Source organism: Paroedura picta, chromosome 2, assembly GCF_049243985.1.
Source record: "Paroedura picta isolate Pp20150507F chromosome 2, Ppicta_v3.0, whole genome shotgun sequence".
Classification (NCBI taxonomy): Eukaryota; Metazoa; Chordata; class Lepidosauria; order Squamata; family Gekkonidae; genus Paroedura; species Paroedura picta.
In genome coordinates this window covers 100,377,627-100,399,293 of record NC_135370.1, presented here as the reverse complement: position 1 = coordinate 100,399,293, position 21,667 = coordinate 100,377,627, and the positions used below count along the sequence as shown (strand labels likewise).

General features: G+C 42.7%; 1 protein-coding gene across 3 annotated transcripts in view; it reads left to right on the top strand.

The window, feature by feature from the left end:
- The window catches only part of SPON1 (spondin 1), a 383,122-nt gene that overhangs the window by 339,461 nt on the left and 21,994 nt on the right, over positions 1-21,667 (top strand). For all 3 annotated transcript variants that reach the window (XM_077321895.1, XM_077321896.1, XM_077321894.1), the window contains one exon: positions 4,329-4,530. In XM_077321895.1, the coding sequence (XP_077178010.1) occupies positions 4,329-4,530 (202 nt within the window). The remainder of the gene's footprint in view (positions 1-4,328; positions 4,531-21,667) is intronic.

The following is a 21,667-nucleotide window of genomic DNA, read 5'->3' as shown; positions in this document are numbered from 1 at the left end:
TAAAGCAGCACTACAACATGAATAAATTAGCTTGAGAGGAAACCAGCATATAAAATCATACTCAAAAACAGCAATTAACCATGGAAAGGGTGTCTTCTGTTCACATAATGAGTAATGATGAATAGATTGATGTGTACATAGATTTAAGAAGGGAAATGCTGTTAGCGTTGGTAGAAGAACAGAAGATGGCAAAGAGGAAAGCAAAACATTGCAAAATGTGTATCTAAGCATCAGTTTCTCTTGTTGTAGCCACTAAACAATATATCTTAAGAGTGACCGTTTACTTTGGTAAGCTATTCCAGAAGAAGAGATGTGAAGGCTACAGTGCTGTGACGATGTTAGTGCAAACACTATTAATTTCAGCAGGGATTTGCTCCATCACAGCGATTCTAAAATTGATCTGTAGAGCTGAGACCCTGACCTAGCTAAATCAGTTGAAAAACCTTGCTGTTTAGTTCACTTGGTGTTCGTCAATCCATCAAAGATATTCGTAGTGGAGAGGCATGTTTGTTCAAGGGAAGCAACAACTGAACACTGATGGCTTGAGACATTAGAAGGAGACTGGCGGAAACACTACAAAGCAAAGAGCAATCTTATCATAGCTGCCAGGTGATGGATGAGATGACAGCAAAAGTCTTTTCATCTGTACTAGTCATGGTGCCCTATCCATCTTGAAGAGTGTCGGTACACAGAACTGGCTAAGTTTGCTCCTTGGAGGCTGCCAAAGGAAACAAAGACAGAATTTGACCTTAGCATGCTTGTGAAGAACTTCTAAGAATTTTCCTTCAAAACGATTCTGTAGTTCATACAATCGCCAATCTTTAAATCTCTCCACGGGAGCGGTAAAAATAAAAGACTAAGGGCCCTTTGGGTGGGCCCTGTCCAGGATGAGGAAGGGTGCCCATTGGCCCCTTCTCCCAGACTGACAAGTGGAGGGCCCAATCGGGAGGCGCAAAGCGCCTCCCGATTGGGCCCTCCACTTGTTAGTCCGGCCCCAAAGCGCTGATTGGCTCCTTGCCCCAGCATGAACCAGGCAGGAGGCGTGAAGCGCCTCCCAACCCATCCAACCCCCCCACAAGGCCTTCACCCTACAGTGGCCATTCCTCTGTTGGCCGCCAAGAGAGCAGGTAGGCCCGTAGCCCCCCGTAGCCAAGCCCGAGTGGGGAACGCCTTCCCAGGCGTCGGGGAGTGGCATCGCTGGCTCTCCGAGCCACCCATCGCGCTCCCCGGCACCTGGGGGGAGAGGAAAAAGCCTTCCCAGGTGCCGGGGAGCGCAATCGCCAGCTCTGAGAGCCCTCCATCGCGCTCCCAGGCGCATGGGAAGGCTTTAGCCTGGGGAGGTTAGGAGACAGCCCTTCCCAGGCGCCCGGAAGCCTGATCGCCACCTCAGAGAGGAGCGCCTGGGAACAGCTTCAGCCTGGGGGAGGAGTTCGGGGGGGGCAGCCTTCCCAGCTACCCGGGCAAATTCAATGGCCATGTCTTGGAAAATGGACTGCCTATCAGCACACTCCAGTGATCCGGCAGAGGGCATGATGTCAAGCTGCACCTCAGCCAAGGTTGGTAGGTGTGCTTCTAAATATGCTGCCTTTCTGCCCAGCCACATGATCTCTGTCTTGGAGGGGCTGAGTTTCAGGCAACTCTTCTCTAACCATCCTGATTTGAATGGTTCTTAGCAATATGGTCAGTACATTAATATCTGAATTCAATCATTTTTATATTCAATCTTTTCTATATTTCAAATTTCAAGATTCGTAAATTTCATTCATGGATTTCATAAATACTCAATTGTTACGGAAATTATTTATTTCCCCGCACTGCAGTGCCTATTGCATAAGGCTTCTCCCTCTGTGAATCCTATAGTCCCTGCTAAATATTTTTGATGGTCAGCAGCTAGAACACTGATAAGATTCACCCCAGTACAGTACTGATATAACTCCCTGCATATACGAGAAAGGTTAAAGGAAATACCTCGACAGGTAAAAGTAACAGAGCAGTGACTTATACTATAATGTAGGTTCAGCAACATGACTTTTTTCCCTTTCTTTTCTTTTAATGTGCTGTATTTTTTCTGCCTAATTATATTATCCTGTAAATATTAAGGGTGGAGCATTAGGACTCCCAGTCCTGAATCCAGTACAATGTTATAAAATGGGATTTTGCAAGAACTGTACAATTTCTGCATGACATTGTTTGTGTCTTTCCCCTGGTAGCCTCTAGACTGGACTTTTGTAACTCGCTCTACGCAGGCCTGCCCTTAGCCCTGACCCGGAAACTACAACTAGTTCAAAATGCAGCAGCCAGGATCCTCAGGGCAACACCGTGGAGGTCCCATATCCGGCCTATTCTCCATCAGCTGCAATGGTTACCAGTTGAATTCTGGATCAGACTAAAGGTTCTGGTAATTACCTTCAAGGCCATACGCGGTCAGGGCCCAGTGTACCTGAGGGACCGCCTCCCCGCCTATGCCCCCAAAAGAGCTCCACGCTCTACTGCCTCCAATCAGCTAAGGATCCCTGGCCCTAAAGACGTCTGGTCTCGACCAGGGCCAGAGCATTCTCTGTTCTGGCCCCTACCTGGTGGAACGAGCTCCCAGAGGATATCAGGGACCTGATGGAGCTTAAACAGTTTCGCAGGGCCTGCAAAAAGGAGCTCCTCCACCAGGCATTTGGCCGAGACCAGACGTAATCTACAGTGACCAAGGGCCCCTGCTCCCCCCCACCCCCCCCTCAGAATTCAATCAATAAGCCACCCCCCTCAGAATCCCATCAACAAGCCCTGGACCTGTTTGTATTACTATTGTTTACTGTTATACTGTGTTGTGTTTGGTTGCAATTGTTGGTTATCGATGTACATGTTCTACAGACTGTTTTATGTATGGTTCTCTGTTATAATGTAAACCGCCCTGAACCTCCAGGGAGGGCGGTATAGAAGTATAATAAATAAACAAACAAACAAACAAAACAAACAAACAAATAAATAAATAAAAGAGCGTAAGTCTCACCATGAGAGCCAGCTTGGTGAAGTGGTTAAGAGTGGCAGTCCCTAATCTGGAGAACCAGGTTTGATTTCCCACTCTTTCTCTTCATGCAGCCAGGTGGGTGACCTTGGGCCAGTCACTGTTCCCTCAGATCTCTCTCAGCTCCCTTCCCCTATCTCTCAGGAGGAGTGGGTAGAGGAAAGGAAGGTGATTGTAAGCCACTTTGAGGCTCCTTTGGTTAGTAACAATCAGGGTATAAAACTCCAGCTCTTCTCCTCTTCTACTAAGGAGATGGATTTGGGGACTATCAGTCATTGAAGAACTTTGGCCACCCACTGCCCAACATGATTGACTCCGTATGCAGTACAGTGCAATGCAGCCTCTTGCGTAAGGGAAACCTTGGCAAGATCACACGAATCAGGGTGGGCTGTTTATTGGTGTTGATATTCTTCAGCAGAAACTTGCACAATACTTGGCTACAATGTCTTCTGGCTGATGAAGAAAATCTTACATATGCTTGAGCATGAAAAGCTAACTAATGCCAATATGAACTTTTTACTTAGACAGCACTTAGACAGAAGCAAACCTTCTGTAAGTAAATCTATGACTTTGCAATTTCTTCTCTCTGACAAAGACCCAGAGGTAACCATTTTAGTTGCCAGAGTTTTAACTAAGATGCTTTTATAATATGCTGCCTACATTGTATTTTATCTTTTATAGTTTATTTAATCATTTTAAGATCTGTTTGGTTATGTAACTCTATTTAATTATTTTGTTGAAATTTTAAACCCTATTTTTATATGTCTTATACATATTTTATGCCAATAAAAGGTTACTGACTCACTGACTTAGACAGCACAGGCCTTTAAAAAAATATCTGTCAGAGAACGAAGTAAGGATACCTCTGCTTCATTACCAATAGTTTTCAACAAATATTCTTCTATGAGTTTCAGATGATTAATCTGTTTCCTTTCCAAGTGACTTGAAGTTCCAATAAAATGTTTAAATGCTACATTTTTTTAAAAGGAGCAAAGTAAGAGTCACTTCGTTAAATAATACACATGCTTGTCTGAGTGCTGAAAAGGATATAATATAGTATAACAATATCAAACACTTCATCATATCAATCTTTGATGTCTCTAGTACATGCAGAAATTCTGCTGCCTGTCACCGTGATCCTAAAATCACTTTGCTGGAAATACTATGTCAACTTTAGTTTGACTGCTCACAAAAATGTTTTATGGGTTACCACATAACTCTCTCCTGCTTTATTTTTCTCTTCATCATTCAAGAGGACAGCTTCTCAAACAGGAAACTTTACTTCAGCTCACTCTGTCTTTTCTATTTACAGGAGAGCTGCACCCTCTGCTGAATTTTCTGTGGACAGAACACGCCATCTGATGTCTTTCCTTACCATGCTAGGACCCAGTCCAGACTGGAATGTAGGACTGTCGGCTGAGGACTTGTGCACCAAAGAATGTGGGTGGGTCCAAAAGGTCATTCAGGATCTGATACCTTGGGATGCCGGCACTGACAGTGGAGTTACCTATGAGGTATTTGAGCATATTTATCTTTGCCTAAGAATGAATGATGTGTTTTTAACAGTATCACACAGTCTTAGAAATCTTAGGAAATAGCCACATCTGCTGTTTTCTTTTAGGTACCACAGTAGCCAAATGAAAGAAGTGGATAATATATTAAAGGGACAGCAGATTTAACCCTTCCTCTCCCAAAATGGCACTTTTCAGATTGAATAGCTTCTAGAAGAAGAAGAAGAAGAGTTGGTTCTTATATGCCACTTTTCCCTACCCGAAGGAGGCGCAAAGCAGCTTACAGTCGTCTTCCCTTTCCTCTCCCCACAACAGACACCCTGTGGGGTGGGTGAGGCTGAGAGAGCCCTGATAGCACTGCTCGGTCAGAACAGTTTCATCAGTGCCATGGTGAGCCTAAGGTCACCCAGCTGGCTGCATGTGGGGGAGTGCAGAATCGAACCTGGCATGCCAGATTAAAAGTCCGCACTCCTAACCACTACACCAAACTGGCTCTCTAGTGATCTAGTGATCATGAGCAGTTTCTTGGCTGTCATGTCTCACACATAGTGGTACAGAAACCAGCACAGGCTAAGATAGATAAACTGTGATAATCTGGTGAGGCTGCTAGAAGAGAGACAGGTTCAAATCTTTTCTCATCTATCCTGGTAACATTAGGGCAGTTCATTTGCCACATTCAAATGCCACAATAAACCATATCTTATAAAACACAGTTTGATGACTCCTGGTTACTTATGTTTGAATACCAATAATCCTGCAAATTGGAATGTATGGGTTAGTACCAAACTAGGTACTAACTAATTAAATTAGGATTTATGTTTGACTAGGGGCAAAGCCTGTTGCATTCAGGAATACAATGGGTATTCCTAGATTGGGTGGGTGGGGTGAAAGAACCTCCAGGATCTGGAAAGGCGGCACGTGTCTGTTCTCCAGATGGTCTCTCCCTCCCCCCAGGACTGGAAAAGATGCAGGAAGTTGTTAGGGTGGCATGTCCCTGGCTGAGGCCATGACTGGGTAGCTTGGTCATCTAAAGGCAACACACCTGGCAGGTGCAGCTGTCACACAGCAGGGATCTGCAGCCTCTGAGCTTTGAAGGGAAGTGGAAGGAGGAGGGGGTGGTCAGGGGTGGGGGATGGAAGTTGATTGGCTGGCTGCTGGACAGACAGGCAAGCCAGTTGGAGGAGGAGGTACTCAGGGGTGGGACAGCCATCCTGAGTGGGTGTTAAACACTGACTGGCACTTAAGCCATGAGAACACACTCCTTCTCCAAACCCTTACAAGAAATATTAAGTGGAACAGATTTGTTGATTATTGATAATTATTAAACTATTCCATACAGCTGTCTTTGTAACTACCAAATCCTTATTTATTTGTTTGTTTGTTCAGTTTATAAAGCCGCCACTCCAACAATGGCTTGTGGTGAATAACAACATACATGCCCACAATTGTTGTTGTTGTTGTTAGGTGCGAAGTCGTGACTGATCCATCGGGACCCCATGGACAATGATCCTCCAGCCTTCCTGTCCTCTACCATTTCCTGGATTCCGTTTAAGTTTGCACCTACTGCTTCAGTGACTCCATCCAGCCACCCCATTCTCTGTTGTCCCCTCCTTCTTTTGCCCTCGATCGCTCCCAGTATTAGGCTCTTCTCCAGAGAATTCTTCCTTCTCATTAGGTGGCCAAAGTATTTGAGTTTCATCTTCAGGATCTGGCCTTCTAAGGAGCAGTCAGGGCTGATCTCCTCTAGGACTGACTGGTTTGTTTGCCTTGCAGTCCAAGGGACTCGCAAGAGTCTTCTCCAGCACCAGAGTTCAAAAGCCTCAATTCTTTGATGCTTGGCCTTCCTTATGGTCCAACTTTCACAGCCATACATTGCAACTGGGAATACTATAGCTTGACTAGACGCACTTTTGTTGGCAGGGTGATGTCTCTGCTTTTTAGGATGCTGTCCTGATTTGTCATAGCTTTCCTCCCCAGGAGCAAGCGTCTTTTAATTTCTTTGCTGCAGTCCCCGTCTGCAGTGATCTTGGAGCCCAGGAAAATAAAATCTGTCACTATCTCCATTTCTTCCCCATCTATTTGCCAGGAATTGAGAGGGCAGGATGCCATGATCTTTGTTTTCTTGATATTGAGTGTCAAGCCAACTTTTGCACACTTCTCCTTCACCTGCATCAACAGGCTCTTTAGTTCCTCTTCACTTTCTGCTATTAGCTATCATCTGCATATCTGAGGTTGTTGATATTTCTCCCTGCAATCTTGAATCCAATTTGTGACTCATGTAACCCTGCCTTTCTCATGATGTGCTCCACTTACAAGTTAAATAGGAAAGGTGACAGTATACAGCCTTGCCAAACTCCTTTCTCAATTTTGGACCAATCAGTGATTCCATGCCTGGTTCTCACTGTTGCTTCTTGACCTGCATATAGGTTTCTCAAGAGACAAATAAGATGCTCTGGTATTCCCATTTCTTTAAGAACTTGCCACAATTTGTTGTGCTCCACACAATCAAAGACTTTAGCATAGTCAATGAAGCAGAAGTAAATGTTTTTCTGGAACTCCCTAGCTTTTCCCATGATCCAGCGTATGTTGGCAATTTGATCTCTAGTTCCTCTGCCTCTTCGAAATCCTGCTTGTATTTCTGTACTACTTATGCCCACAATAAAACCCCTTAAAATAGTAAAATCAAATGAAAACCCACCCACTTCAAAACAAGACTCCACCCCAGAGGCTTTGGTCCAGTGCCCCAGGGGCCATTACAGGGTTAGCTGATTTTATGGCTATTTAGGGAGGAACCTTTGATCTACTTGCGCTTGTCTCAACTGAAGACCTGACAAGAAGCGCTCCATTTTGCTGGCCATGCAGAACAGGAAAAGTTCCGTCAGGGCCCTCAGCTCTCCCAAGAGCTCATTCCACTAGGTTGGGGGCAGGCCTGAAAAGGCCTTGGTCCTGGTCAAGTTCAAGCAAGCTTCCCTTGGATCCAGGATCTCCAACAGATTTGCACCACCAGAGTGAAGCACCCTGCAGGGGCATAGGGATAGGCTGCAGATGGCTTTAAAAGTTTCCACCAGAACCTTGAACCTGATCTGGGCGGCAACTGGTAGCCCATGCTACTGCCTCAGCACAGGCTGCATATGGGCCCTCTGAGATGTTCCTGTGAGAAATGTAGCAGCTGCATTCTACTCCAGCTGCAATTTCCGGGTCAGAGACAAGGATAGCAACCGTGACAGACAGGGAGCAAGGGAGCAAGTTCGGTTGTCGAGTTCAGTTACTGAGAGCCTCCTGAATAATTCTGCTGAAGCCATCAAACATATCCCCTGAGATGGTCAAGGGACCTCCAGTTCCCTTTTTGTCTCTAAGGTGGCAAGAAGGTCCTAGTGGAGTGACAAGACTTTATCCATGAAAAAGCTTCCTATTGCCTCACAGCCAGATTCCAATTGACTAGAGTTTTGGTGAACTACCCTAAACAATTGTGCCAGGTGAGGGCTCAGAGATACAATAGAAGTGGCATGAAATTCTCATTTAGACACCACTGCTATCTCATATGCCTTCATAAGCATGCAAGAAGATGTTCTTGCCACCTCATCATGAGTCTTCCTCCACACTCATTCTAGCTGTCTCACTTCTCTCTTCTTCCCCCGCAGCTCCATGGAGCCAGTGAGGTGAGGGCAGAGAGAACATCTAGTAGCAATCTTGTTAATGACTGCCAGTCCTCCACCAGCACTACCAGCAAGTTGCTGGCAAGGATTGGGTCCTGCAGAGCATTCAGAAATCCATTTGGATCCATAATTCTCCATGAGTGGGCTAAAATGTGCCTGCTGCCCAAGCAGGGGTGGTGGTGGTACCCTAAGCCGGGTCTTCATGGCATAGTGGTCTGATCATGGGATGACATCTGTTGCCATCAGATCTACTTCTACTCAGCCCCAAAGATCAAGTCAAGAGTGTGGCTGGCCTGATGAGTAGGCCCAGTTACAAACTGGGAGAACCCTAGCATCGTCACAATTGACACTAGGTCCAAACCAAAACCTGAGGATGGCTAATTGGTACAGATCACCACTACAACTAATATCAACATTATTATTAAGCAGATATAATTCATATACTGCAATTTATTATGAATACAATGTAGATACATTACAATATAGATACATTACAAAGTGGCCCTAAAAAGTAGCTTCTACAAAATGTAATACTAAAAGGATTATATATGTTATTATAAGCCCTTGCCAGCTTCAATATATATGAATGGATGTACACACTATAAAGACACACATTGGTACAGATAATGAATACAGAACAGAGCACAAATCACAAATCCACTATAAAAAATAGGGAAGCACCTTTGGTAGAAAAGGAACACACCACCAATGAATTATGATTTTTTTATACTTAGCAAACCAATACCACATGCATATAATCATTTTAATGTTTGAAAAATGCTTGTTGCTCTGTGAAGAGGCAGCTTGGATTTATAGGTGCACTCACATATGCCTTATCCACTGAGAAACCGCTCTAACTGTCAGGAACTTCTTCCAGATGTTTAGATGGAATTTCTTTTGAATTAATTTCATCCCATTCATTCTGGTCTGTCCCTCTGGGGAAAGAGAGGATAATTCTGCTCCATCCTCCATATGGCACCCTTCTAAATATTTGAAGATGGTTATTAGATCCTCTCTCAGTCGTCTCCTCTCAAGGCTAAAGAAACCAAACTCCCTCAACTTTTCCTCATACATCTTGGTCTCTAAACCCCTCACCATCTTTGTTGCCCTCCTCCGGACACGTTCCAGTTTGTCAACATCCCTCTTCAACTGGGGTGCCCAAAACCGAACACAATACTCCAAGTGAGGCCGAACCAGAACAGAGTAAAGTAGAATCATCACTTCCTGTGATCTAGGTGTAAACTGCACGGAACTTTTATTCCAACCCCAAATCGATTCAGTCCCTGCCCTCTACACAGAATGCGATTTCCATTTGGATTTTGGGCAATTTAAATTTTCTTTCTGCAGCAAGAAGGATTGATCCGGAGTGACCCGACCTTTATTGTGCGATATCTCAGAGTGCTGTTAATCCTCAATATCCAGATTGGGAAAGAAAGCTCCATGGCAGAGAACCTCTGATAGGCTACACCTGGTCATGTGACATGCTTGCCTTAAAGGAGAAGCCCCTAATTTCTCTCAACTTCTGTCGGTCCTGGATTTTTCCTCCCTCCTCTGCCTTTTTTGATCCTATCCCCCTCCCCTCCAAGAAAAGAAAGCGGCTCCCTGCCTGGCTCCTCTCCCCCCCCCCACTTCAAGAAAAGAAAGAAAGCGGCTTGGCTCCCCTCAATCTTCTGAGCCTCCCTAATCACGTGCAGAAGACTATTCTGTTTCAATGGGGAGGGGGAGGGGGAGGGAGACCTGAGTTCAAAGCGATCTGAATTCAACAGGATTGACAATTGAATAAACAAAGGAAGTGCAGACTCTGCCCAGGACACAATATTCCGTTTGATACAGCCCCAAATCCCATTTGCCTTTTTAGCCACTGAGTCACACTGCTGACTCATGTTCAATGTATGGTCTACTAAGATTCCTAGATCCTTTTAGCACATGCTACTGCCAAGACAAGTCTCCCCCATCTTATATTGGTGTATTTGGTTTTTCCTACCTAAATGCAGAACTTTACATTTGTCCCTATTGAACATTTTATTCAATTTAGACCACTTCTAGAGCCTATCAAGATCATCCTGTATTCTGTTGCTGTCTTCAGTTGTGTTTGGTACTCTTCCCAGTTTAGTATCATCTGCAAATTTAATAAGTATCCCCTCTAATCCCTCATCCAATTCATCTATAAATATGTTGAACAACACAGGCCCCAGGACAGATCCTTGGGGGACTCCACTTGTCACTCTTTTCCAAAAAGATGCTGAAGCATTAACAAGTACCCTCTGGGTACGATTTGTCAACCAGTTATTGATCAATGTTATCAAACACTTTACTAAAATCCAGATAAACTATGTCCATGGCATTCCCCTGATCAAAAAAAGAGATAAGGTTGGTCTGACATAACTTGTTCTTGTGAAACCTGTGCTGAGTCTTAAAAATCACAGCTTTCAGTTCCAGCTGCTCAAGGACCGAGTGTTTGATTTTTTGTTCCAAAATTTTGCCAGCTACAGATGTCAAGCTGATGGGTCGATAATTACCCGGATCCTCCTTTTTTCTTTTCTTGAACATGGGGACAACATTTGTCCACCTCCAATCATTTGGCACCTCACCTGTTCTCCAAGAAGTGTCAAAAATAATGGACAGGGGTTCAGAGATGACATTTGCAAGTTCTTTTAGTATCCTTGGATGCAGTTCATCTGGCCCAGAAGACTTTGTTTTATTTAAAGAAACTGGGTGTTTATGGACTGTTCCAACAGTGATCCTAGGCCACCATTCCCGTCCCCCGTGTTATGTTATGTTTGCATTTGTATTTCTATGAACTATAAAATAAAATACAGTAGCCACAAATCACAGTGACTTCTCATTATTAGGTGTTAAACTGTGATCCTGGTTTGTTCTTCAGCTCAGAATGTGGTATGAGACCCAGACTCCCATATAGCTCACAGACTCAGCTGTTTTTTTGGGGGGAAGGGGGGGGGTGAAACTGAAAGGAAAAAGTTCTGTAATATAAGCAGGCTGTTACTATTACATAAAGGTAGTATCCTCAGAGCAGCATGGATATAATAACTTCAGTACCGGCAAAGAATCAATAAATTGTAATTAAACATTGAATTGTCCTCCAGGGACAGAAGAAGAAAGCTGGGTTTTGAATTAAAAACTGTTTTCTCTAATTTTGTGCAGTAGTTTAATGTCCTAGATTGTATAGAGACAATATGCACTCTCTGACTTTACAGGTGAAAAAATATAGTTCTTAATTTGCTTCTTTGGAACTATTTCCTTGCTAAGAAAAATGTGCAATATTATAAAGATCAAAATAACTATGAGAGTCAATAAATGATGTGTAATACAGTTTTTGGATCTCTTAAAACCCACAGCGTTGCCTGGCTCCATTAAGGCACAGAGTACTGAACTAGGACCTGTATGCTTGCCCTAAGCAGAGTTAGTACTTAAATGGGAGACCAGCACGGAAGACTTTGCAGAGGAAGGCGACAGCTAACCTGTCTTGAAAATCTTATAGGATCACCATAAGTCAGCTGTGATTTGACAACACTTTACATGCACACACAGTTATACAAAGCAAGGGCAGTCATTACCCTCAGTCCCTGGAAGGAAGGCATAAGACTTTCACATTTAGATTAAACTAGGATCTACAGATATGCATATGGAGATATTCAAATGAATTTATTTGTTTATTCCTTAATGTTATTAATAGTCCAATTTTCTCTCCGATATTCAAGGTGGCTCACAGTTAGGGCTGTTGATTTCCAGACAGAAGTAAGGGATTTCCTTCCTCTGATTCTTGCTTGCAGGTGACAAAAGAAAAATGTTTCCCTCTCTATCACAATGAAGGGGACAGTCTGGGGACTGGGGAACCAGCCCCAGGGGTAGGTGGAGCCCTTTCAAAAGAAGGTCCAACACTGCCTCATGGTGTGGTGGGTCCTTATGGGACCTGGTCTGTCAGAGAAGTTCAGCAGTTGAATCAGCTGCCTAAGGATGTGGTGACCTCCCCCTCAATGACAGTCTTCAAGCGGCAGATGTACAGATGCTTATCATGAGTACTTTAGGTTGAGCCTGTATTGAGCAGGGGGTTGGACTTGTATGGCCCCTCCCAATTCTATGATTCTATCTGCAGATGACTTTGTTTTCAGTTTTCTTTACTAAGCAACCCAAAATGTTACATATTCGTATGTAAATCAAAATATGCATACTTCTAATATATTAAAGGAAAGCGGACTATTTTGAAGACAGTCTGATGAGCATGCCCTGATAATAATTTATAATCATCCATGCTGAAATAACCAGTGCTGTGTGCCATTTTCTACAGTGTAATGTTGATTTTGGTGATTCACAATTGGATGCTTCATACCTTACAGTTCTGTTGTATTACTCAGTCAGCTCTTATCAAATTCCCTGCCTCCTATCATTCTGTGCAGTTTAGGGAAATTGTTTTTTTCCAAGTTCTATTTTGCTTTGGCACAGAAGTTGTTTGAATTCCCACTTCCACACACACACAAATGTGTTTTTCTAATTTTACGTTTATTATTCAACCTCCTCTCCAGGTCCATTCGTTACTGTATCCTCACTGTAGGTCAATAGATCTCAAGTTGTTATTTCCTGGAGTTTATAAATGAATTGTTTACTTCCTCTCCCAGTGCATTCATAAAGATGTCTGCAGAAATCTGAATCAAAACAACTTGCTAACTAGTATAGCAGTTATTGTGATGCTTTGGAACAGGCTCTTAAATCAAAATAAGGAAGATGAACCAGTCTGGAAAATCACCTCAAAATGCATAAACAGATGTACTGTGCTCATTTTAGCACACCATGCTATATCATAAGCAAATAATTAAATTGGCATTGAGAGTCCATTGATACTAGCCAAGTAGATTGCTTGTACTGACAACTGACACTGAAAGGAAAATAATATTAGATAAGCCCTTGACTGAATGTATTGGCAGTACAGTCCTACGGATCAGCTTTGCGTGCAACAGGGCACTTTGAAATCTTCAGGTGTACCATTTATAACATATTTTAACTAATCCATGGTAGTTACAGTTGCCTTAACAAGTGTTCAGTGGTCCCATATACAGCATCCAATCAGATTTGTCTTAAACAGATATATGTGTAAAAATTTAGTGTAATAATTAGGTTTTTGATAAACTGGAATAAAATTGAATAATCCAATAATCTAATTGGATCACATATATGTGATTTTTAAAAAAATTATTGGTCCAATTTGTTTGTTTGTTTATATTTGGATTTATATTTGGATTTATATGACCACCCCTCCCAACAAGCCAGTTCAGGGTGGTTTACATCAATATATAAAACATGTAAAATATAAAAACTATTAAAACCAATTAAAACAATTAAGGTGCTAGTCAATTCTGTTATATGCCAGTATTTATGAGTTTTGCCTATAAGTATTATTCCCATTCCAGGGAAAGCTCTTGCAAGAGAGAGCCAACTCATTGTTCTCTCTGGTTCATTGGCCCCAACCAATTGCCTGGCAGAAGAGTTCCATCTTGCAGGCCCTTTGGAACTGTGCAAACTCCTGAAGAACCTCAGTTCTTCTGGGAACTCATTCTACCAAGTAGGAGCCAGAACCAAAAAGGCCCTGGCCCTAGTTCAGGCCAAATGTACATCTTGAGGGCCAGGAATCACCAGCTGCTTCAAATTGGCAGAGTCCAGAGCTCTTGGGGGGGGGGGTATCTCCAGCCAGGTGGTCCCTCAGGAACATGGGGTCCAGGCCACAGATGGCCTTGAAGGTTAAAACCAAAACCTTGAATCTGGCATATAACAGAAAAGCCAATGCAGCTGCCCAAGAACAGGCTTAATATATAGAATGAGTTTCAGTCTGGAGATTCTGTGATTCTATGAAGGCTCAAGGGGGTGGCAAGTTTCAGTGGATGAGTGATAGGGTTTTGAGTGTCCTGCATAGTGCAGGGGCTGGACTAGATGACCCATGAGGTACCTTCCAACTCTATTATTCTATGATTCTATGACCACTGTGGCTAGTTGCTCCAGGAACAGGTAGGGCACGAGTAACTTAGTTTGATGAAAATGGCAAAATGCCAGCTGTGGTATAGTGACCTAGTAAAGTCAGGGAGGCTAAACTGTAATGTTTACATGTTAAATTTTTTTCCTGACTTTTTCAGTAGCCACAAGGGAAAGACAAAAGCATTGGAAGAAGGTTTCCCAGGTTCCTGCCACTGATGGGGGGCTCCTCTCCCTCTGGCTCCCATTTCCCACCAATGTTCTGATGGCTGGTGGGGGCATTTTTTAAAATCCCGCAGTAATTGCAGCATTATGTCACTTCCAGGGAAAACCCAGAAATAATATCAGTTTGCTTTAAGAATCTCCAAAAACTCTATGCTAAAATGACTGAGGTTCTAGCAATTCCTAGAGTGGACTGGCATCATTTCTGGAAATTATATAAATGTGGTCATGGCAACAGTGCCCCCCATATTACTGCCCCCTCAAACTCCAACTAGTAGCTAACATCTGTTTGGCAACTTAGATGTGGTAGGGTTGTTGAATGGGAGGAGAGGAAATGTTCTCATGATTCCATTTGAATATTATCATTTATTTATATCAAAGTAGATAGAATAAGCAAAAATATGCAGAATATAAGAACTTGCTGTAGTCTTTAGATCAGTCAACCTTAAATAATTCTGTAAACTGGGAACAACTTATGAGTACTAGCAGACAGTGTTCATGGAAATTAACTAAAAGTCAACAAAATAGTCTTTGAAATTAAAAGTTTTATTTTAAATATTTGCTTTCCTCAGTATGTTTGAGACAAGTTAATGAAAAATGTGAAAGTGTAGAGTGTGTGAGGATTTGAATAAATCAAAATGTTTGCTTTTGTCTACACTGAGTTTTGAGCAATGTCCTGGGATCACATACTCTCAACACAATCAAGTGTTACATGTTTGGAGGAAGAGTAAACCAACAGGCCTGTTTTGATTGTGTATCTTCCCACTGCCCTTGGTTTCGTCTACCTCGTTTGATTTGCTGTTGCTGAGTCTCACCATCACCATTTTTATACCATTTATGGCATTCCTAGAGCACTAACAGTGCAATGAGATGATTCTCTATTATTGGTTTCTTCTTCCCAGCAGCCTGCCAGCAACCAACATCAAAAGGTTGGCATGACAGGATCCTAAAATCCAGACCCAGAAAATTTGGCTGCATTAAAAAAAAAATTAATAACTGCCTGAAGGGTTCTATAGAACTCTAAAGTTTTCAGATTTTTTTCTGTCATTTGGGCTGCCTTCAATAAAATATCTGAAACTATTTTGTTTCTTTTCTGGATTTTGCATGGGTCAATACAGCTGCTTACAACAAAATTCAGCCATGTTTCCCAAGGCAGTGTCTACAATGTATTGGCATTGCCTTTTAATCAGGTGCAAAGAAGGCCATCAACAGGACAGAAGTTTGTTTCTATTGAACATATAAGGCATGCAAATAAATAAATGTCTTTTCCAACATTTTCCTCGCTTGTAAGTTCTTGTTTCTTGGGGGGGGGGGGGATTCCTGTTCCATACAGGTTTTACTCCCTCTATTACACTGGTTTGTGTCAGGCATATATCTGTGCAGATTTAAACGGCAAGTTTTTATGCCAGAAGTAAACTGATGAAATTGTAAAACTGACTAGGGATAAGCATGAACTAGTTCATTGGCCAAATTCAGCACAGATTGGCCCAGTTCATAGCCCTCAAACTGATGTTCAGGAAAGGTGGCATCCCCTAAAATTTACTGGACTTTTGTTCAGTTCAGTTTGGCTGCTTGAGCCATTTAAACGTAACAGCTGATCAGGACAAGTCTGCCAATTGCCTGTTATGTTTAAATGGCTGCAAGCCATTTAACCCCTCTGTTTCACTTCCTGCACTTGGAAGCAATATCAACTGATGAAATGGCTGCCAGCTATTTAAACCTCCTTTCTGGACTGCACTTATCGAAACTGGGGAAGAATGTGTTTGGCAGGAACCTGGGGAGATTCATCAGGAGAGCTTTAAACTAAAGCCACTAGGGGAAGGAGACGATCAACATAGGGAGTGTATGGAAGGAAAACGATCGGAGGCAGCCCAACCGGCAAGGCCAGCTCATAGGGAACCAAAAGTAAAAGGATTCAGATGTCTTTATACTAATGCCCGAAGCATGGGCAATAAAAAGGAAGAGCTGGAACTTCTCATGCTGATGGAAAGGTATGATCTAGTAGGCATCACAGAAACTTGGTGGAATGATTCTCATGACTGGAATGTAATGGTGGATGGATATGAACTGTTCAGAAAAAACAGAATAGATCGAAGAGGTGGAGGAGTGGCACTGTATGTGAGGAAAGGGCTTACCTGTCAGGAAATTCTAGTGAAGGAGAGCATATCTACAGTGGAAAGCATCTGGGTGAAAATAAGCGAGGGGAAAACAAACAGTGTGGTGGTTGGTGTCTGCTACCGACCGCCTGACCAACGAGAGGATGTGGATGCTGCACTTTGTGAGCAGCTTGAGAAAATATCCAAGCGGCAGGACCTTGTCATCATGGGTGACTTCAATTTCCCAGATGTGTGCTGGGAAACAAACTCTGCGAAGCGTCCTCAGTCATGCAACTTTCTGACCTGCCTGGCTGACAATTTCATTTATCAAATGGTAGATGAACCCACAAGAGGTTCAGTCATACTGGACTTAATACTGACCAACAGGCAAGAGTTGGTGGATGAGGTGAAGGAGGTGGGGACCATAGGGGGAAGTGACCATGTCCTCATAGAATTCCTTTTGAGATGGGGAGCCAAGGAAGCTTGTAGCCAGACGCGGATGTTGGATTTTTGTAGGGCAAACTTTAATAAACTCAGAGACATGATGAGTGTCATACCATGGACGAGAACGTTGGAAGGGAAGGGAGCATGTGAAGGGTGGGCGCTACTCAAACAGGAGCTATTGCATGCTCAATCAATGACTATCCCAGAAAGATGAAAACACTGCAGGAGCTCTAAGAAGCCTATTTGGATGAACAGAGAACTTCAATAGGAACTAAGAAAGAAAAGGAAAATGTCCAGGAAATGGAGGGAAGGACAGAGCTCTAAAGAAGAGTACCTACAGGTTGCTAGGCACTGTAGATCAATCATCAGAAAGGCTAAAGCTGAGATTGAGCTAAGATTGGCCAGGGAAGCCCATTGTAACAAGAAAAGATTTTTCAGTTATGTGAGGAGCAAACGTAAAGTAAAGGAGGCAATAGGCCCACTGTTGGGTGCGGATGGACAAACTCTAATGGAAGATGCAGAGAAAGCAAAAAGGCTTAGTGCCTATTTTACATCTGTTTTTTCCCACAGGTCAAAGTGTTTAGGCACATCCAAAGGATAGTGTCTGGGTGGCAGGTTAACATGGATAGAGAGGTTGTCGAGAGGCATTTAGCTGCACTGGATGAGTTCAAATCCCCTGGTCCGGATGAAATGCACCCGAGAGTACTCAAAGAACTTTCCGGAGAACTTGCACAGCCCTTGTCCATCATCTTCGGAACCTCTTTAAAGACTGGAGATGTCGCGGAGGACTGGAAGAGAGCAAATGTTATTCCGATCTTCAAAAAAGGGAGAAAGGATGACCCGGGAAACTACAGACCAGTGAGTCTGACCTCTGTTGTGGGGAAGATAATGGAGCAGATATTTAAGGGAGCGATCTGCAAACATCTGGAGGACAATTTGGTGATCCAAGGAAGTCAGCATGGATTTGTCTCCAACAGGTCCTGCCAGACCAACCTAGTTTTCTTTTTTGACCAAGTAACAGGTTTTCTGGATCGGGGAAATTGTTTGATGTCCTTTACTTGGATTTTAGTAAAGCTTTTGACAAGGTTCCCCGTGATGTTTTGATGGATAGGTTGAAGGACTGCAATCTGGATTTTCAGATAGTTAGGTGGATAGGGAATTGGTTAGAGAACCGCACCCAAAGAGTTGTTGTCAATGGTGTTTCATCAGACTGGAGAGAGGTGAGTAGTGGGGTACCTCAGGGCTCGGTGCTCGTCCCGGTACTTTTTAACATATTTATTAATGATCTATATGAGGGGGTGGAGGGACTACTCATCAAGTTTGCAGATGACACCAAATTGGGAGGTCTGGCAAATACTCCGGAAGATAGAGACAGAGTTCAATGAGATCTGAACACAATGGAAAAATGGGCAAATGAGAACAAGATGTAATTTAATAAAGATAAGTGTAAAGTTCTGCATCTGGGTCAGAAAAATGAAAAGCATGCCTACTGGATGGGGGATACGCTTCTAGGTAACACTGTGTGTGAACGAGACCTTGGGGTACTTGTGGATTGTAAACTAAACATGAGCAGGCAGTGTGATGCAGCAGTAAAAAAGGCAAATGCCATTTTGGGCTGTATCAACAGAGGCATCACATCAAAATCACAAGATGTCATAGTCGCATTGTATACGACACTGGTCAGACCACACCTGGAGTACTGTGTGCAGTTCTGGAGGCCTCACTTCAAGAAGGACGTAGATAAAATTGAAAGGGTACAGAGGAGAGCGACGAAGATGATCTGGGGCCAAGGGACCAAGCCCTATGAAGATAGGTTGAGGGACTTGGGAATGTTCAGCCTGGCGAAAAGGAGGTTGAGAGGGGACATGATAGCCCTCTTTAAGTATTTGAAAGTTTGTCACTTGGAGGAGGGCAGGATGCTGTTTCTGTTGGCTGCAGAGGAGAGGACACGCAGTAATGGGTTTAAACTTCAAGTACAACGATATAGATATCTAGAATTGACCACAAAAAACAATAAAATTGTTTGTAGAGCAACCCCCCGCCCCCCAAAAAAAAATCCCCAGGAATTTATAAGCAAGGGAAATGAGATGTAGAAAAGACCAAAGAATGAAAGGGACTTAATAATTAAACCAATCATTTTTGCTGATGTATTTAAATATATTTTGCATATATTTTCAAGTGAAATGGAAAACCATCTCATAGACATTTCTATATCAATCACATCAATTTCATGGCTAGTTTACTAAAAGGACATTTATTTCCGTAATGAACAGATAATTCTAACTAATGGAAATCATCTTAGTCTCATCTATTTAACAATCTATTCTTCTTTGCAATGGCAGACAAAATTTAAAAAAACAAGTGAAATAATGATCCATGTTTATTTTTTTCTGTTTCTTCAACTGCCATCTTTCTACAGGAGATTGGAAAGTGTGTTACTTTAAAACCCACCTCTTTAAATGGGAATTGTCACATAATAATTACAGAAATAGTTGGCAGTTGTAAGAAATTTCAAATGCCTTCACCTTCTAAGTGTCAAGGGAGACAAATCTGTAACAAGAAGTTATTAGTTAACTACATTGGTTCCTTTTGCAGTGGCCTTTTAGGCCATTATTATATGATTTCATAAGTCTGCAACCTGAATATTTATTTTCCTGGTGTTAGGGAGATTTGGCCCTGTCTTTTCTGTTGTACAGGCCTATTCATAGGAATCTTTTTAGATGCCATGGCATTAACAATGTCATATCTAACTAAGTGTATTTTGATGAGACTGGTTAGCATCAACTTCCATACCCTCATCCCATTTCTGACCATTTAATTCAAGAGCCTTTCAGTGATCTTAGTGCCTTCCTAACAAACTTAATGTTCTAGTTTTATTTCACTTTTTACTGTTTGCCCCCACCTTGGTTCTATACCTTCAATAGCAATCCATTGCTGTTCCAGGTTTTCTATTCCCCTGCCCACTTTCTGAAAAAAAAAATCTGAAAAGGCTTGATTTTGAGATCTGAAATGCCTGTGCCATTTTGCAGTGGTTCACCTACTTTGTCATTTTGGGCAGGGTAAGCAACTATGCTTAGACTGAAGAAATGTCATGGCTAGTCAGAAGGCCCTCCAAAGGAGCCAGCCATTGCCTTGCTACCGCATGGTACATTCCTTAGAGCAATGGTTCTCAACCTGGGGATTGGGACCCCTTTGGGTGTCGAATGACCCTTTCACAGGGGTTGTGGCAAGGCAAGCAGCTTGGTTGGGGGGGGGGAGTGCTGCTAGTATTGCTGCTCCTTCTGCAGGCACCTGTGCTCAGCCACCAACCACTCCAGCAGTGCCTCCAGCACAGCGCAGTCTCCTGCTAGGTGCTCCGGGTGGTGGTGCAGCTCAGCGGGACAAGAGGCAGAACTGAACTGAGAAACCCCAGAAAAAAAACCATTTATATACAATCATGAGCCATGGATCTTCATGCCATTGTTGGTTTAATATCAGTGAAAGAATACTTGCATAATTTTATGGTTGGGGGTTACCACAACATGAGGAACTATATTAAAGGGTTGCGACATTAGGAAGGTTGAGAACTACTGCCCTAGAGCAAATTTGAGCTTCGTGCCTGAGCAAATTCTGTGTGAGGTGCAGGTAGGCAAGCCAAGGTGGTGATGAGGGAGACAGCAGCCCAATGAGCCCCTTGTAGCCATGCAAGCCAAAGTGGTGGAAAGGGAGCTGGCTACGCAATGAACCCCTGAGGAATCAGCTCCAAGTTCCATTAGCTAGAAAAGGTGCACAATCAAAATATTGATGATGAGCAGAACAGGACCAGCATAAGGGTATTCTGAAGAACCTCAACAATAACCCTACAAAGCAATATCCCCTTAATCCTTCATTTGGCCATAATAGATCCCTCGAGGGTATTATGAGATATTATTATAATCAAGTGGACATTTATTGAATACATAAGCGTGAGGCCAGGTAACTGCAGGATCTTTTACCAGTATTTATGGGGTCCTTTTCCCAGGTGGAAACCCTTTTAAATAAAGGAGGACAACTTAAATTTTCATGCAAGAAGATTTATTGGGGAAGATATTGGGGTATACATTCAAAGCACACAAGAATAAACATATAAATTCCTAAGAAACAAAATGGAGGAAAAGAGGTGGATTCAGAGTAGGGGCCAGCAGCATGATGGGGAAGAGTAAGATCAGGAACCAGTAAAGAGTACAGGTGTAGTGACCAATGGACACACCATAATGGAACTGAGAGCCTGCTTTATTCCCCAAACATGTACCCTGGGGCTAAAGGCTATGTTCTAGAAGCTCAAACAATAGCTTGATGGGTTTATTCCTAAGAACTGGAAGTCTCCCAAGAGAAATTAATATCTGCTATGTATTTGCAGATAAAGGAGAGCTGGCCAAATGGAATAGTCCAAACTAGAAAAATTCAACCAATTGGCTAGTACAAAAATGTAAGCTTTTTTGTTTATAATTGTTCCAATTTATTCTGTAGATATGAAGGCAATATGTACAGGATAAATTGGAACAATTGTAAACAAAAAAGATTACATTTTTTGTACTAGCTAATTGGTTGAATTTTTCTAGTATGTATTTGCAGAAAGCTAAAAAATGGTTTGGCTGAATCTTGATGCATTTGAGCATATGCTGATAGACCCAAGGTAATCAAAAAGGAGTTGAGGGGAATCACTAGCAGGAAAGAGTGATTGGTTCAGAATTGCTTATCTTGATGACCCATTAATGCAGATGT